General features: G+C 44.7%; 1 protein-coding gene across 8 annotated transcripts in view; it reads right to left on the bottom strand.

Moving 5' to 3' along the window:
- Window positions 1-19,200, bottom strand: part of pias2 (protein inhibitor of activated STAT, 2) — an 88,823-nt gene that overhangs the window by 10,006 nt on the left and 59,617 nt on the right. For all 8 annotated transcript variants that reach the window (XM_072497471.1, XM_072497463.1, XM_072497468.1 and 5 more), the window contains 5 exons: window positions 15,307-15,380; window positions 8,314-8,474; window positions 5,218-5,357; window positions 4,717-4,888; window positions 3,811-3,947 (listed from right to left, as the gene is read on the bottom strand). In XM_072497471.1, coding sequence (XP_072353572.1) covers window positions 3,811-3,947; window positions 4,717-4,888; window positions 5,218-5,357; window positions 8,314-8,474; window positions 15,307-15,380 — 684 coding nt within the window. The remainder of the gene's footprint in view (window positions 1-3,810; window positions 3,948-4,716; window positions 4,889-5,217; window positions 5,358-8,313; window positions 8,475-15,306; window positions 15,381-19,200) is intronic.

Raw genomic sequence — 19,200 nt, 5'->3', positions numbered from 1 at the left:
ATTCTGACCTTGGGTGACTATCTGTGTGGAGTTTGCACTTTCCCCCAGTGCCTTCGTGGGTTTCCTCCGGGTGCTCCGGTTTCCTCCCAAAGTCCAAAGATGTGCAGGGTAGGTGGATTGGCCATGCTAAAATTGCCCCTTAGTGTCCAAAAGGTTGGGCAGGGTTACGGGGAATCTGTCAGGGGTGTGGGCCTAGGTAGCTTGCTCTTTCGGAGAGTCGGTGTAGACTCAATGGGCCAAATGGCCTCTTTCGGCACTGTAGGGATTCTATGATTTCTATAATACATACTAAAGTCTCTGACACTGATGGGGGCCATTCAAGCTTATTCAGAAGTTATATACCAGTGGTTAGTGATCCTCAGCAGCTAAAACGTCCATTATGGCCAACACATAGATATGAAAAATATAAAACTTGATTTATGTTAATCATTTACATGACCATTTTGGCAACCCTACATCTCTCTGGTGGCCACTTAATTACAGACTGCCACTAGCCACTCGTTTTAGAAAGGGAGATTCAATGTTGAGTTGCAGATTAGTGCTCCTAAAGATGCCGCATGGCTGTGAGACATGGCCTTTGCCTTGGGTTTTCTATATTTTGGTCATATTTACAAGGTGGCCCTCAGCACTGGAAGAGAATATTGTGAACAAGTAACCGTTAGTCCTCCCAGCAGTTATTTCTTAATGGACAGGACAGTATAGCAAATATATAGTTATGTGATTGTTCAATCTCTAATAAGGATTTATAACTTATAAAAAGGGTAAAGAGAAGAGGTGAAAACAGAAGGTCAGTGGTCTCATATTTCATCTCTGTAAAGTTTGGTGTCACATAGACAAATTTGTGAGGATGTGCTTCTCCTCCATCACCCATTATGGTGATTTCAACAGAGAGCTCTACAGAGGAGATCGCCAAACACAACTATTTCAACAAGCTCGGAAACAAAAACAGAAAATGCTTAATAAATACATTGCAAGTAAGGTGGGTTCTGAAATATAGGGAAAAATGTGAATGCCCTGATGAAGTAACTTGCAATAACCGTTTCTCTTTCCACAGGTACTACCAGATCAGATCTGCTGAATATTTCCAGCATTTTCACTTTCTATTTCAGATTTTTAACATCTCATGTATATTGTTATTGTGTTGAATAATACAAGTGTTTCACACACAGCTTTCTGTAAGAACTGAATTTATGGATGAACATCTTATAGAAGTAGAGCAAGGCAGTGGGTAGAGGGGAAAACACTTGCATTATAAAACAAAATATTTATATGCATATAATATGATTGGATGAACAAAAACGTGATCAAACAGCTAGGTTTTAAGAAGTAGCTTAAGAGTGTAGAGAGGTATAGAAAGGGTATTCCAGAGTTTTGGGCCAGGACAACCGAATACACAGCCACCAATGGTAGAGCACTTAAAATAAGAGATGCCAGAATTATGCAGACATGCATATTAATCTTTAATGTGGCACCTTATCAAATGCCTTTGGAAATCCAAATATACTACATCTACTGGCTCCCCTCATCTACCCCACTAGTTACATCCTCAAAAAACTCTGATTTGTCAAATACAATTTCCCTGTTGTAAAATCACATTGACTTTGTCTGATCACACTATGATTTTTATCCCTTGTTCCTTCCACCAGTTTTTCTTCTCTTCCCTTTATTAGCTTTAGATTTAACACTATCTAAACATACATGGATGAATTGGAGGCCTGTGAACAGACAGGCAGCAAACAGTAGGGATACACTGGACATTTTCAAGTTGACAGGCTGTGGCTGGTGAAGTGCTGATCAATGCTGGGGCCTCAGCTATTTAAAATCTACATTAATGATTAACATAAAGAAACATTGGAAGTGGCACAGTGAAGGCTCACTGAGATGCTGAGTAAATTGGGTCTATACTTTTGGTCAGGTAAAATGGTGCTCACACAAAACATCCAGGAAATCTAGTAATTTGGAATGTGTTCCACTGGTTATATGATTTCACAAACTATTTAAAAATGGAAGCCGTTTAATGGTAGGGATGGTTTGGCTAGCTTAAAGGAACTAGTGTTTTGGATACGTTGATGAGCCTAGCAACACTGAAAACAGGTGTTTATCTAAGGCAAGTTAATAACAATGGAGAATAAATCAGTGGTTTGAGTAAGATGGTAAAGGTTCAAAGGAAAAGACAAGGTGTGAACTTTGCCATTATATTCTAATAGGTGGATTCATGAAATGAAGGTAATTGAGTTTGACTTCTGAAGTGTCAGTTAAGATCAAATGCAAAACAATATATCTGAAGCCATCCAACCGATGCAAGGTTAGCTGTTTTGAGACCCTAGCCCACCACAGGAATAGCTGTTTGAACTTCCAGCAATCTGCGTCTATGGAAAAGCCTGCTTTAAAACTAGCTGTTCTGTCCCAAATCAGAAGCAACCCTGAAATATACAACTGCCTGGTGTGGTAACTATTACTGGATTTTGCTTATAGTTTTTAAAAACCTATAGGATGTTGTTTGGGGAGAATTAGCTCTGACGTTAGGGAACTAAAGGTGTTTGGAACTGGATAAAGTTAATGACACTGTGTTTTGCCACCGAGTTAGTTTAGTGTATTTCTAGTTGACTTTTTTGTTGTTTATTGAATTGTTCAATAAACATCTATTTTATTTAAAATCACCCTGGCCATCACACTCTGGTTTTCAAATCTTTCCTCACATTATACCAAATTGCAAAATACATTGAGGGCAGGTGTTGCAAGTTTCCTTTCTGGGTGTTTGCCATCATCTGTGCTCTTAATACCCTGAAGTTTTGAAGAATGAGAGGTGATATTTGGAATTGTATCCTATAGAAGGTTGTGGATTTTCCACCGTTGAATAAAGTTAAAGCTGAGATGGACAGATTTTTAGTTTCTCCGGGAATCAAGAGATATGGGGAGTGGGCAGGAAAGTGGAGTTTATGCTGAAGATCAGCAATGATTATACGGAATGGCAGAGCAGGTTCAATGGGTTGTAGGATATATTCCTGCCCCTATTTCCCATGTTCTTATAAGGCAAATAGTTCTTTGTGCCGCACTTGAATGATTACATGCCACCTTCATCCCCTTGGGGTAAGCCACAGAAATCCCAGCACAGAATAAAAGAGATTTGAGTTTCAGTACCATGGGTCATTGACTCCTATTTCTCGTCATTATACTGTGAATAAATATTCCGCTGATGCTAATAATGCTCTCAATTTTACCAGGTATTCGTGGTTGAGAGTTTATATGAGAAATGGCTACTTGGGAAAAAAGGAACTGATGGTTGCAGGGAAGTCATCTGAATGGTGAGATTAGACAAATTCACGTGGAGAAAAACACCAACTTTATTGAGCCAAAAGGTCCAATTCTGTGCTGTAAACATTCTCGGATTCCATGATAACATTAACTCAGGGAAGCTACATGATGCTTTGTAGCTCAGGTTAATGCACTTAGCACTGGAGCCACAGAAATGAGGCAGACCTCCAATTCCATCCATTTATGTTTAGATGGTGTTCAAACTTTGCTAAAAAGGGAGGAAAAACTTTAATGGAAGGAACAAGTGTGAGGATGTTGAGGGAGGACAGCATTGGATATAGCTATGATGCATGCACCCACCACCTATCAAATAAGACAAGTTTTCTTTTGGACCATTACTTGTTTGAATTTGGAAAAATTACCAGAACACAGCCAACCTCCATGGTACTATTCCTCAGCATCAATCCTTGCCTTCAGTATGGGGTGGGGGAAAGGGAAACCGCCTTTTTTAAAAGCGTAAATGGAGAAATACGAGATGTCACATCTTGTCCTTACTTTGAATCTCGGGCGGAAGTGCTCCCAGTGTTGAGTGATGGAATGTGGCTGGATAATCCGCTAACTGAGGCAGGAAACTTGTGTCTACTGTTGTGACATTTGGCAATCGAACTGAAGATGGTTGATAAGCAAGAACCCTACAATTTAGAGAAAAAAAATCAGTTAACACTTTTAATAAATATGAATCATGTTAAAATCAGCTGTGTGTATTAATGCATCATTTGGTGTGCACTCAAGTCAAATAGGCTATGAATCCTTAAGAATTCCAATAGTGCCGTTCAAATTGAAACTGACCCTCTGTAAGAGAACCCCATCTCGGCCCCTCTCCATCTAACCTGCACATCTTTGGACACTACGGGGCAATTTAGCGTGACTAATCCACCTAACACGCACATCTTTTGGACTGTGGGAGGAAACCGGACCACCCGGAGAAAACTCAAGCAGACATGGGAAGAAAGTGCAAACTCCACACAGACCGTCCCCAAAGGTCGGAATTGAACCAGGCGCTGACGCTGTGAGGTGCTAACCACTGTGCCACTTTGCCACCCAAGACTACCAATCTCCATCCAATGGTCTCTGCTACTAAATGTATCTGTAGATATTTGATGAGGATAGAAGCAGGTTCAGTTATGATGCTGCCTTTTCATCATGAAATGTTAATAATCATTTTCCAATCTCAGGTGAAAATGTGTCATGTGAGCAAGGAAAAAGATACTGACAGCATCTGTGGTAACATACCCAGCAGCAGTGATGACAGGAACAAAGAAAGGCCCCGAAGAAAAGGGAAAAGAATCAGTGATAAAAAGCTGCATCTTTCTGAAGGCAATGAGAAAAAACAACTGCTTGTTAACGAGTACAGTAACAAGTACAATATACATCTCTTAAGAATCCTATAATCCTACTAACCCTTTGTTGGCAGTGTCATCAGTATCCGCTGGATATAAGCATCTTTTCTTTAGCGGAGGTTCTGTTTCCTCATCAGAGGAGGAGCTATCAATGGTAAGATCTATAACTTCAACCCTCTTGTTGCTACTCGATTCACTGGCTGGCACTGCAGAGGCGGATTTGTTGGTGGAAGCTGATGGAATTAGAAAACAATTTGTGTTGCTATAGGAAAATAAAAGGTCAAGACTACCAAGTGCTGGAAATCTAAAAAAAAAAAAAGGAATTGGCTCACCAAAATGTGGTCAGTTACCTCTGGCGACTGCCACCAGTGTAGGGTGGCAGAGAGAAAGACCACAATGTAATGACAGCACAATGAGCAAAAGAAAAATGTGTAGGTGGAAAATCTCACCTTCAACTTTTCAATCTAGTGTTATAGAATATCAAATTATAGAAAACTGTAAAAAAAAAGCTAAGGATTGTGTTCACTTCCCAAAGAATGCATCCACACATTTTGGAACTCACATGCAAGTTCAACTTTTGTACACTGCGAATTGGATAATTTTAAAGATTCCTTCTTCGGCCTCATTGGACACCAGGAGCCATCTTCTTGGAATTTAATTTCATCTACATCTGTGCAAGAATTCAGGATTTCCATAAATAGACTGAAAGAGAAAACTAAGGGTTATTACAATACTTTTAAAAGGTTGCAATCTAAAACACCACCAACTAGAGCTTAAATATTTCATTCCATGTGGCATAGAGTGTGACCTCCCACCAAGATAGTGTGGACCCGCTGTACCTAATCCTGATAAATGGCCCAAGGCTGAGTAGAGTGGAGCAATTGGAGGAGGTTGGGATTGGTCTTACCCTCAAGGAAGATGTTTGAATTGGAATTAATATAGGCTGTGAAGTGGGTGACACAATATTCCTCGAAGTGGCCCTCCAGACCAGATATAGATGACAAGGCTGGTAAAGAAATAGGCAGACTGAAGGCTGTGGCCTTCGCACCACGGATTTAGAGTCTAGCAGCTGAACCACTGAGTTCCAGGGCAGACAGCATCAATGAAAGGGAAAGTCGCTGCTGTATTACACCCTGCAGCTGTTTAGAAGACATCAATGAGGAGGAGCGTTCATATTTGATAGGCCACCTACTCTGCTGCATAACATTAAGTGGAACAGAAGTTTGGCGAGACCAATTCCTGAGAGATCGGGGTGCCATTTTGAAAGGCTGCCTCGATCTCCAAGTGAGCTTCAGGATCTGCACCCCCCTCCCCCCATTCACAAACAATGCGCAATCCGATCCCCCACCCTCCAGCAAACATGGGCATTACCCCCCTCTCTCCCTCTCTTTCCCCCCCCCCCCAATGTGAGCTATGGGGTCACTGAGGGCACCTCTCCCCAACTTCTAATGGCCTCTTGAGACCCCTGGAGTGGCCACCATGCCTGGTCTCCGCTTGAGAGACCAATACTAATCATCGCCCGGGTAAGCCCTCGCTGTTAACACCCGGGCACCAGTAGAATGCGGCCTCAACTAGGCCACGCATATCAGGCTCCTTTAAATATAATTACTTGGATTACGCCCAGCAAGGGCATGATCCAGATCATGCCGAGCGCCACGGATCAGGTGACTCGTTCAAAGTTTTGAGCCTGGCGTGAAGCCTGATTTGGGCCTCCCACAATGCACCCGGATCGGCACTGGTGGAAAAATCACGTCCACAGTTTTAATGTGGGAACAGCTGCATTCCAGTTGTTCACAAGTTTCCACAAAAAGCAATGTGATAACCAGGATATCGGTTTTGGTGATGTGGATTGAGGTTTGAATATTGGGCAAGACACAGGGAAGAATTTTCTTGTGTTCCGTCAAATAATGCCATGGGAATTATATATACAACCTATATTTAGTGAAATAGAATATAAAATATAATCTCAAATATCTCGGGCAGTGGTAATGTTACATCCAGAGGCCCAGGCTAATGCTGGTGACTCAATAAATAAATCTGGGAATAAAAACTGTTCTCAGTCATGGTGACCATGGATCTTTGCCAACTGTTGGGAAAACCCATCCGGTTCACAAATGTCCTTGAGGGAAAGAAATCTGCTGCCATTAGCTGGTTTGACCTACCAGTAATTCCAGATCCACAGCATGGGGTTGGCTCTTAAAAATGCCCTCTAAACTAGCCTGGCAAGACACTCAAGTTACATCAAAAGTATACACAAAATTCAGAAAGGAATGTAACTGGATGGATCATCTGGCATCAACATAGGCAGCGTACTAAGCCCTGCAGAGTTCTCCTTGTGCCAACATTGGGAAGACTGTCCACAGACTAGTCAAGCAACAGCCTGACCGTCATATTCACAGATTCATACCATACAATGTCCCAGGCACCACCATGCACATCCCTGGATATGTCCTGTCCCACCAACAAAACAGACCCAGCAGAGGTGGCAGCTCAGTGGTATACAATTGGGAGGGGACTTCACTCACTCCAGGAGAGTAAGTGACAGCATCTGTTGGGTCTGCGGTTTCCATATGAAGACTCAGGGCTCGGAGGGCTGAATGGCCTCCTTCTGCTCCTAGTTTCTGTGTTTGAAAATGTCATACTGACAGATCCCAGCCCTTGAACTGTGCCTTGGTGTAGTGAAATTGTACTGAGTTGATATTGGGAAGAAAGAGCCAGAGTGGCAACGTCTGAGCCTCCCCTCCCAGGAAGTCGGAGGCAATGACTGAGAACGCAAGACCCCCGGTGCTCATTTATTTAACGTTTGCTCTGAGGTTGGTCCTGAAATCCTGTTTCAATGTGCACCGTTTATTACTCTTTTCCTAACTATCACTTTCTCCCCATTCCCAAAAATCAAAATCGATCCTGCATTGTCAAGTAGGAGTGGGAGGAAAAATGGCATGTGTAACTTTTTAAAATAAATTTCGAGTAACAAATAATTTTTTCCAATTAAGGGGCAATTTAGCGTGGCCAATCCACCTACCCTGCACATCTTTGGGTTCTGGGGGCGAAACGCACGCAAACACGGGGAGAATGTGCAAACTCCACATGGACAGTGACCCAGAGCCAGGATTGAACCTGGGACCGCAACGCCGTGAGGCAGCAGTGCGAATCACTGCGCCACCGTGCAGCTTTTAAAAATTAATAAGGAGTTGAGGTTTTTGATATGATTGTAGAGATCATACTTTGGTTATGAAATATGAAAAACAATGGGCGGGATTCTCTGTCCCGCCGCACCCGTTTTCTGGTGCGGCGCGTCCCCATCGGCAGCGGGATCCTCCGTCCTGGCAGCCGACCAATGGGGTTTCCCTTTGTGGGCACCCCTATGCCATTGGAAAATCCGCGGGTATGAGTGCGCTGCTGGCAAAATGGAGGATACCGCCGGCGGAGAATCCAGCCTAATGTTTTTATGGACCAATTTTACATGAGATTGACACTTCTGTAAATATACACGGAATTTCTCTGCAGGCTCCAATGCATTATATAAATTCTCCAACATACCAGATTTAATTATTCTATCCCCAAGTGTGTTGTGGAAAAAACAGGAGACGCTAATTGTTTAAAAAAAAAAAAAACAGGCTGGTGTTGAAACAACATGGTTACCATGATCTTAACATACCCATCTATTATTAAACTATCATAGGATGCCTTTTTGTCACACACTGGACAAATCCACGTGGGCTTCTTTTCATTCATCTGAAGGTAGAGGGCAGCATCGAAGCATTGTAGATGTGTACAGGTAACTGCGCGGCAAGGGACTGTCAGGCGCATCTTCCCCAACTGTAGAATATTTTAAAAAGAGATCAATCTTTTGATGATGTTTAACAAAACCGGTATAAAATTAATACAGAACTAAAATTACAATATCCAGGTTTGTGAAATTATGTTTGCAAACCTACTTTAATCATGATAGTGAAAAATCTAGTTTTTAAAATTTCATTGTGGGCATCACTGGGTGGGCCAGCATTTACTGCCCATTCCTAGTTGCCCTTCAGAAGGTGGTGGTGAGTTGCCTTCTTGAACTGCTGCAGTCCTTCAGTGTATGTACATCCACTGTGCTGTTAGGGAGGGAGCTCCAGTATGTTGCCCCAGTGACAGTGAAGGAACAGCGATATTTTTCCAAGTCAGGATGGTGAGTGACTTGGAGGGGAACCTCCAGTGGTGGGGTTCCCAGGTATCTGCTGTTGTCCTTCTAGGTTGTGGGTTTGGAAGGTGCTAAGGAACCTTGGTGAGTTACTGCAGTGCATCTTGTAGATGGTACACAAGGCTGCCACTGTTCGTTGGTGGTGGAGGGTTTGAATGTTTGTGGAAGGAGAACCAATCAAGCGGGCTGCTTTGCCCTGGATGGTGTTGAGCTTCTTGAGTGTTGTTGGAGCTGCACTCATCCAGGCAAGTGGAGAGTTGTCCATTACACATCCTGACTCATGCCTTGTCGATGCTGGACAGGCTTTGGGGAGATCAGGAGGAGAGTTACTCGCCATAGGGTTCCTAGCCTTTGACGTACCCTGGTAGCCACAGTATTAATGTGGCTCATCCAGTTCAGTTTCTGATCATCGGTAACCCCCAGGATGTTGATTGTGGGGGATTCAACGATGAAAATGCCATTGAATGTTATAGGGTGATGTTAGATCCAGGAGTTCCTCAGGGTAGTGTCCTAAGCCCAACCATCTTCAGCTGCTTTTTCAATTACCTCCCTTCCATCATAAGATCCATCATAAGATCAGAAGTGGGGATGTTTGCGAATGACTGCACAATGTTCAGCACCATTCGCGACTCCTCAGATAATGAAGCGGTCCATGCCCAAATGCAGCAAGACCGGAACAATATCCAGGGTGTGCTGACACAGTTAGGGAACTGGAGCTGGAGTTGGAAGAACTTCGGATCATTCGGGAGGCAGAAGGGGTCATAGATAGCAGCTTCAGGGAATTAGTTACACCAAAGATTGGAGATAGGTGGGTAACTGTAAGAGGGACTGGGAAAAAACAGTCAGTGCAGGGATCCCCTGCGGTCGTTCCCCTGAGAAACAAGTATACCGCTTTGGATACTTGTGGGGGGGACGACTTACCAGGGGTAAGCCATGGGGTACGGGCCTCTGGCACGGAGTCTGTCCCTGTTGCTCAGAAGGGAAGGGGGGAGAGGAGCAGAGCATTAGTAATTGGGGACTCTATAGTCAGGGGCACAGATAGGAGATTTTGTGGGAGCGTGAGAGACTCACGTTTGGTATGTTGCCTCCCAGGTGCAAGGGTACGTGATGTCTCGGATCGTGTTTTCCGGGTCCTTAGGGGGGAGGGGGAGCAGCCCCAAGTCGTGGTCCACATTGGCACCAACGACATAGGTAGGAAAGGGGACAAGGATGTCAGGCAGGCTTTCAGGGAGCTAGGATGGAAGCTCAGAACTAGAACAAACAGAGTTGTTATCTCTGGGTTGTTGCCCGTGCCACGTGATAGTGAGATGAGGAATAGGGAGAGAGAGCATTTAAACACGTGGCTACAGGGATGGTGCAGGCGGGAGGGTTTCAGATTTTTGGATAACTGGGGCTCTTTCTGGGGAAGGTGGGACCTCTACAGACAGGATGGTCTACATCTGAACCTGAGGGGCACAAATATCCTGGGGGGGAGATTTGTTAGTGCTCTTTGGGGGGGTTTAAACTAATGCAGCAGGGGCATGGGAACCTGGATTGTAGTTTTAGGGTAAGGGAGAATGAGAGTATAGAGGTCAGGAGCACAGATTTGACGTCGCAGGAGGGGGCCAGCGTTCAGGTAGGTGGTTTGAAGTGTGTCTACTTCAATGCCAGGAGTATACGAAACAAGGTAGGGGAACTGGCAGCGTGGGTTGGTACCTGGGACTTCGATGTTGTGGCCATTTCGGAGACATGGATAGAGCAGGGACAGGAATGGATGTTGCAGGTTCCGGGGTTTAGGTGTTTTAGTAAGCTCAGAGAAGGAGGCAAAAGAGGGGGAGGTGTGGCGCTGCTAGTCAAGAGCAGTATTACGGTGGCGGAGAGGATGCTAGATGGGGACTCTTCTTCCGAGGTAGTATTGGCTGAAGTTAGAAACAGGAAAGGAGAGGTCACCCTGTTGGGAGTTTTTTATAGGCCTCCTAATAGTTCTAGGGATGTAGAGGAAAGGATGGCGAAGATGATTCTGGATATGAGCGAAAGTAACAGGGTAGTTATTATGGGAGACTTTAACTTTCCAAATATTGACTGGAAAAGATATAGTTTGAGTACAATAGATGGGTCGTTTTTTGTACAGTGTGTGCAGGAGGGTTTCCTGAAACAATATGTTGACAGGCCAACAAGAGGCGAGGCCACGTTGGATTTGGTTTTGGGTAATGAACCAGGCCAGGTGTTGGATTTGGAGGTAGGAGAGCACTTTGGGGACAGTGACCACAATTCGGTGACGTTTACGTTAATGATGGAAAGGGATAAGTATACACCGCAGGGCAAGAGTTATAGCTGGGGGAAGGGCAATTATGATGCCATTAGACGTGACTTGGGGGGGATAAGGTGGAGAAGTAGGCTGCAAGTGTTGGGCACACTGGATAAGTGGGGCTTGTTCAAGGATCAGCTACTGCGTGTTCTTGATAAGTATGTACTGGTCAGACAGGGAGGAAGGCGTCGAGTGAGGGAACCGTGGTTTACCAGGGAAGTGGAATCTCTTGTTAAGAGGAAGAAGGAGGCCTATGTGAAGATGAAGTGTGAAGTTTCGGTTGGGGCGATGGATAGTTACAAGGTAGCGAGGAAGGATCTAAAGAGAGAGCTAAGACGAGCAAGGAGGGGACATGAGAAGTATTTGGCAGGAAGGATCAAGGAAAACCCAAAAGCTTTCTATAGGTATGTCAGGAATAAGCGAATGACTAGGGAAAGAGTAGGACCAGTCAAGGACAGGGATGGGAAATTGTGTGTGGAGTCTGAAGAGATAGGCGAGATACTAAATGAATATTTTTCGTCAGTATTCACTCAGGAAAAAGATAATGTTGTGGAGGAGAATGCTGAGCCCCAGGCTAATAGAATAGATGGCATTGAGGTACGTAGGGAAGAGGTGTTGGCAATTCTGGACAGGCTGAAAATAGATAAGTCCCCGGGACCTGATGGGATTTATCCTAGGATTCTATGGGAGGCCAGGGAAGAGATTGCTGGACCTTTGGCTTTGATTTTTATGTCATCATTGGCTACAGGAATAGTGCCAGAGGACTGGAGGACAGCAAATGTGGTCCCTTTGTTCAAAAAGGGGAGCAGAGACAACCCCGGCAACTATAGACCGGTGAGCCTCACGTCTGTAGTGGGTAAAGTCTTGGAGGGGATTATAAGGGACAAGATTTATAATCATCTAGATAGGAATGATATGATCAGGGATAGTCAGCATGGCTTTGTGAAGGGTAGGTCATGCCTCACAAACCTTATTGAGTTCTTTGAGAAGGTGACTGAACAGGTAGACGAGGGTAGAGCAGTTGATGTGGTGTATATGGATTTCAGCAAAGCGTTTGATAAGGTTCCCCACGGTAGGCTATTGCAAAAAATACGGAGGCTGGGGATTAAGGGTGATTTAGAGATGTGGATCAGAAATTGGCTAGCTGAAAGAAGACAGAGGGTGGTGGTTGATGGGAAATGTTCAGAATGGAGTACAGTCACAAGTGGAGTACCACAAGGATCTGTTCTGGGGCCGTTGCTGTTTGTCATTTTTATCAATGACCTAGAGGAAGGCACAGAAGGGTGGGTGAGTAAATTTGCAGATGATACTAAAGTCGGTGGTGTTGTCGATAGTGTGGAAGGATGTAGCAGGTTACAGAGGGATATAGATAAGCTGCAGAGCTGGGCTGAGAGGTGGCAAATGGAGTTTAATGTAGAGAAGTGTGAGGTGATTCACTTTGGAAGGAATAACAGGAATGCGGAATATTTGGCTAATGGTAAAGTTCTTGAAAGTGTGGCTGAGCAGAGGGATCTAGGTGTCCATGTACATAGATCCCTGAAAGTTGCCACCCAGGTTGATAGGGTTGTGAAGAAGGCCTATGGAGTGTTGGCCTTTATTGGTAGAGGGATTGAGTTCCGGAGTCGGGAGGTCATGTTGCAGCTGTACAGAACTCTGGTCCGGCCGCATTTGGAGTATTGCGTACAGTTCTGGTCACCGCATTATAGGAAGGACGTGGAGGCTTTGGAGCGGGTGCAGAGGAGATTTACCAGGATGTTGCCTGGTATGGAGGGAAAATCTTATGAGGAAAGGCTGACGGACTTGAGGTTGTTTTCGTTGGAGAGAAGAAGGTTAAGAGGAGACTTAATAGAGGCATACAAAATGATCAGGGGGTTGGATAGGGTGGACAGTGAGAGCCTTCTCCCGCGGATGGATATGGCTGGCACGAGGGGACATAACTTTAAACTGAGGGGTAATAGATATAGGACAGAGGTCAGAGGTAGGTTCTTTACGCAAAGAGTAGTGAGGCCGTGGAATGCCCTACCTGCTACAGTAGTGAACTCGCCAACATTGAGGGCATTTAAAAGTTTATTGGATAAACATATGGATGATAATGGCATAGTGTAGGTTAGATGGCTTTTGTTTCGGTGCAACATCGTAGGCCGAAGGGCCTGTACTGCGCTGTATTGTTCTATGTTCTATGTTCTATGGCAAGTTACATCGGTGCCACACAAGTGCCCGGCAATGACCATCTCGTACAAGAAAGGATCTAATAATAATTATCTTTATTATTGTCACAAGTAGGCTTACATTAACACTGCAATGAAGTTACTGTGAAAATCCCCATGTCCGCCTCACTCCGCCACATGTCCGGGTACATGGAGGGAGAATTTAGAATGTCCAATTCATCTAACAAGCGAGTCTTTCGGGTTTGTGGGAGGAAACCGGAGTGCCTGGAGGAAACTGAAGTCACTGTCCCAGATGCGATACCCAGCTTGGGTCTCTGCCTGTGTGGAGTCTGCATGTTCTTCCCGTGTCTGCGTGGATTTCCTCTGGGCTCTCCAGTTTCCTCCCACAAGTCCCGAAAGACGCGCTTAGGTGAATTGGACGTTCTGAATTCTCCCTCTGTGTACCCGAACAAGAGCCGGAGTGTGGCGACTGGGGGATTTTCACAGTAACTTCATGGCAGTGTTAATGTAAGCCTACTTGTGATAATAATAAAGATTATTATTAGACCCTTTCTTGTAGGAGATGTTGCCTGGCACTTGTGTGGCACCAATGTAACTTGCCACTTGTCAGCCCAAGCCTGGGTATTGTCCAGGTCTTCCTGCATTTGGACATGGGCTGCTTCAGTATCTGAGGAGTCGCCAACGGCGCTGAACATTGTGCAGTCACCCGCAAACATCCCCACTTCTGATCTTATGATGGAAGGGAGGTAATTGATGAAGCAGTTGAAGATGGTTGGGCCTCAGACGCACCCCTGAGAAACTCTTGCAGTGATGTCCTGGAGCTAAGTTGATTGACCTCCAACCACCACAACCATCTTCCTTTGTGCCAGGTATGAATTCAACCAGCGGAGTGTTTTCCCCGATTCCCATTGACTCCAGTTTAGCTAAGGATCCTTGATGCCACACTCGGTCAAATGCTGCCTTGATGTCAAGGGCAGTCACTCTCACCTCACTTCAGGCATTCAGCGCTTTTGACCATGTTTGAATCAAGACTGTGCTGAAGTCAAGAGCAGAGTGACCCTGGCGGAACCCAAACTGAGCGTCCGTGAGCAGGTTATTGCTGATTAAGTGCCGCTTGATAGCACGGTTGATGACTCTTTCCAGCACTTTGCTGATGATGGAATAGACTGATAGGACGGCAATTGGCTGGGTTGCATTTGTTCTGTTTCTTGTGTACAGGACACACCTGAGCAATTTTCCACATTGCCGGGTAGATGCCAGTGTTGTAGCTGTACTAGAACAGCTTGGCTTGGGGTGCGGCAAGTTCTGAAGCACAAGTCTTCAGTACTATTGCCAGAATATTGTCAGGACCCATAGCCTTTGCAGTATCCAGTGTCTTCAGACGTTTCTTGATATCACGCGGAGTGAATCGTATTGGCTGAATACTGGCATCTGTGATGTTGGGAATGTCTGGAGGAGACAGAGATAGATCATCCACCCGGCACCTGGCTGAATTTCCTTCCCTGAAGAACATTAGTGACTATCAGCCAATGTAACTTATGCCATTTTTGAGATTTCGGGCTAAGTTGCAATGGGAGATCAAAAGAACGCCTCCAGAAATTCCAGACTTGTACAAATTAAAATACCTAAATATCACATTCTAGAGAATAACAACAATGAATTTCAAGGTATCACTTAACTTGCATATTAAAAGCAAAAATACAGAACAGGCAGCCCAAAACAGGGCTCGCCTGAGGGCAAAGAGGGGAACGGTACCACATGGTGGAATAATTCTGTTTAGCACAGGGCTAAATCGCTAGCTTTGAAAGCAGACCAAGGCAGGCCAGCAGCACGGTTCAAATCCCGTAACAGCCTTCCCGAACAAGCGCTGGAACGTGGCGACTAGGGGCCTTTCACAGTAACTTCATTTGAAGCCTACTTGTGACAATAAGCGATTTTCATTTCATTTCATTTTTCAATTCCCACTCCCCTTCAAAAGCTGATCAACAAGTGACAGAAATTTAAGGGACTTACTGGGCACATCAACGAAACTCTTAGGCTTGTAGTTGCAATCTCACTGTCAGGATCTGCTGTCAGCTTCTCTTTAACTAAGAAAAAGACACAAGGTAAGCAATCATCACAACTATAGCCAGATTATTGGTGGTTTACAGAAAATTGAACTTGACTTACTTATACCGAGTTGTGCAGCTGAAGGGAAAATTCATCAAAATTGTTTCCTAACAGATTATCATTGATTAATTATCATTGTATCACAAGGTTCAGACAGACTATGGAAAACAACAAGAACGATCCCCAGTAAGCATAATTAACTGGGCAAAAGCCAACTTCGATGGGCGAGGAACAGGCCTGGTCAAAAGAGTCAAAGCTTGGCAGGAAAAATGATAGCTGAAAAGTGGGCTACTAAAGAGATAGTTCTGGCACAGTCACGGTATAATCCCTCGAAAGAGAAGGGTTGGGAAAATAAATCTTGAACTTCCTGAATGACCGCACCTGGAGTACTGCACACAGTTTTGGTTCCTGTATTTGAGGAAAGATGTAGTGGCTTTGGAGACAGTTCAGAGGAAGTTCACTAGATTGATTCCAGAGATGAGGGGGTTGTCTTATGAGGAGAGATTGAACAGTTTAGGCCTTTACTCTCTAGAGTTTCGAAGAATGAATGGAGATCTAATTGAGGTATACAAGGTGCTAAAAGGTATGGATAAAGTAGACGTGGAGCTGATGCTTCCTCTAAAACGCGAGGTCATGATCTTAGAATAAGACGTAGCAAATTTAAAACAGATTTGAGGACAAAATACTTTCCCCAAAGGGTTGTGAATCTGTGGAATTCACGACCCCAGAGTGAATGCAGGATGCAGGGACAGCGAGTAAACTTGAGGAGTTAGGCACATTTTAATTGGTAATTGGTTGAAGGTTATGGAGAATGGGCAGGACGGTGGAGTTGAAGCCCGGATGGGATCAGCCAGGATCACATAGAGGGTGTTAGGCTCGGGAGGCTAAATTGCCTACTCTTGCTCCTAGGTCATGTGTTCAGGGAGGAGATGCTCTGGCTGATTTCACAATCCAGCTCTTGGCCTGTAATATTGTAGGTAGCAGATGAAGAACATATCAGCCATGATAGAATGGCGGAGCAGACCCGATGAGCCGAATGGCCTAATTCTGCTCCTATATCTTATGAACTTATGAATTATGAGATAGAAATCAAGATAAAGAAAAAGGGTGCTTATGATAGATGTCAGGTAGAAAATATAATTGCAAACCAGGCTGAATATAGATGGTTCAGAAGGGAGGTGAGACAAACAAACAAAAGAAGCAAAGAGGGGGTATGAAAGGAGCCTGACAGCTAACATAAAAGGGAATCCTAAAGTTCTATAGCTATATTAATGGTAAACGGGTGATCAAAAGAGCAGGGCCAATTAGGAACCTAAAGGGGATTTAAGCTTTTGGGGGGGGGGGAGAAAAGAGGGCATACTCGAGGTATTAAATGAGGTATTAACTCTGCATTTGTCCTTACTAAAGAAAAGGAAAAACAGGCTACGGCGAAAGAGGAGGTAAATCAGACACTAGAATGGTTTAAAATCGATTACGACGTGCCTTTCTGAATGGAAGGCTGTGACTAGCAGCGTTCCACAGGGATCAGTTCTGGGGCCTTTGTTGTTCGTGGTGCATCTAAATGATTTGGAAGAAAATGTAGCTGGTCTGATTAAAGTTTGCAGACGACACAAAAATTGGTGGAGTTGCGGATAGTGAAGAGGATTGTCAGAGGATGCAGCAAGATATAAACTGGTTGGAGTCTTGGGCGGAGAAATGGCAGATGGAGTTTAATCCAGACAAGTGTGAGGTAATGCACTTTGGAAGGTCCAATGCATGTAGGAATTACACAGTATATGATAGAACTCTTGCGAGTACTGACAGGCAAAGAGATCTGGGCATGCATGTCCACCGATCACTGAAATTGGCAACGCATGTGGATAAGGTGGTCAAGAAGGCATACGGCATGCTGGCCTTCATCGGTCGGGGCACTGAATATAAAAATTTGCAAGTCATGTTGCAGCTGTATAGGGCCTTAGTTAGCAGGATTTGGAATACGGTGTACAATTCTGGCTGCCACACTACCAGAAGGATGTGGATGCTTTGGAGAGGGTACTGAAGCGGTTTACTAGGATGTTGCCTGGTATGAAGGGCATTAGCTATGAGGAGAGGTTAGATAAACTCGGTCTGTTCTCACTGGAATGACGGAAGTTGAGGGGCGACCTGATAGAGGGTCTACAAGATTATGAATGGCATGGACAGATAATCATGGATAATCAGGTGCTCTTTCCTAGGGTAGGAGAATCAAGATTTTGGAAAAGAGTAAAAACAACAGGGTTGTGGTGATGGGAGACTTCAACTTCCCCAATATTGACTGGGACTCACTTAGTGCCAGGGGCTTAGACGGGGCGGAGTTTGTAAGGAGCATCCAGGAGGGCTTCTTAAAACAATATGTAAACAGTCCAACTAGGGAAGGGGCGGTACCGGACCTGGTATTGGGGAATGAGCCCGGCCAGGTGGTAGATGTTTCAGTAGGGGAGCATTTCGGTAACAGTGACCACAATTCAGTAAGTTTTAAAGTACTGGTGGACAAGGATAAGAGTGGTCCGAGGATGAATGTGCTAAATTGGGGGAAGGCTAATTATAACAATATTAGGCGGGAACTGAAGAACATAGATTGGGGGCGGATGTTTGAGGGCAAATCAACATCTGACATGTGGGAGGCTTTCAAGTGTCAGTTGAAAGGAATACAGGACCGGCATGTTCCTGTGAGGAGGAAAGATAAATACGGCAATTTTCGGGAACCTTGGATGACGAGTGATATTGTAGGCCTCGTCAAAAAGAAAAAGGAGGCATTTGTCAGGGCTAAAAGGCTGGGAACAGACGAAGCCTGTGTGGCATATAAGGAAAGTAGGAAGGAACTTAAGCAAGGAGTCAGGAGGGCTAGAAGGGGTCACGAAAAGTCATTAGCAAATAGGGTTAAGGAAAATCCCAAGGCTTTTTACACGTACATAAAAAGCAAGAGGGTAGCCAGGGAAAGGGTTGGCCCACTGAAGGATAGGCAAGGAAATCTATGTGTGGAGCCAGAGGAAATGGGCGAGGTACTAAATGAATACTTTGCATCAGTATTCACCAAAGAGAAGGAATTGGTAGATGTTGAGTCTGGAGAAGGGGGTGTAGATAGCCTGGGTCACATGGTGATCCAAAAAGACGAGGTGTTGGGTGTCTTAAAAAATATTAAGGTAGATAAGTCCCCAGGGCCTGATGGGATCTACCCCAGAATACTGAAGGAGGCTGGAGAGGAAATTGCTGAGGCCTTGACAGAAATCTTTGGATCCTCGCTGTCTTCAGGGGATGTCCCGGAGGACTGGAGAATAGCCAATGTTGTTCCTCTGTTTAAGAAGGGTAGCAAGGATAATCCCGGGAACTACAGGCCGGTGAGCCTTACGTCAGTGGTAGGGAAATTACTGGAGAGAATTCTTAGAGACAGGATCTACTCCCATTTGGAAGCAAATGGACGCATTAGTGAGAGGCAGCACGGTTTTGTGAAGGGGAGGTCGTGTCTCACTAACTTGATAGAGTTTTTCGAGGAGGTCACTAAGATGATTGATGCAGGTAGGGCAGTAGATGTTGTCTATATGGACTTCAGTAAGGCCTTTGACAAGGTCCCTCATGGTAGACTAGTACAAAAGGTGAAGTCACACGGGATCAGGGGTGAACTGGCAAGGTGGATACAGAACTGGCTAGGCCATAGAAGGCAGAGGGTAGCAATGGAGGGATGCTTTTCTAATTGGAGGGCTGTGACCAGTGGTGTTCCACAGGGATCAGTGCTGGGACCTTTGCTCTTTGTAGTATATATAAATGATTTGGAGGAAAATG

This window comes from Scyliorhinus torazame, chromosome 3, assembly GCF_047496885.1.
Source record: "Scyliorhinus torazame isolate Kashiwa2021f chromosome 3, sScyTor2.1, whole genome shotgun sequence".
In the NCBI taxonomy this organism is placed as follows: Eukaryota; Metazoa; Chordata; class Chondrichthyes; order Carcharhiniformes; family Scyliorhinidae; genus Scyliorhinus; species Scyliorhinus torazame.
This window is presented reverse-complemented; position numbering and strand designations above follow the sequence as displayed.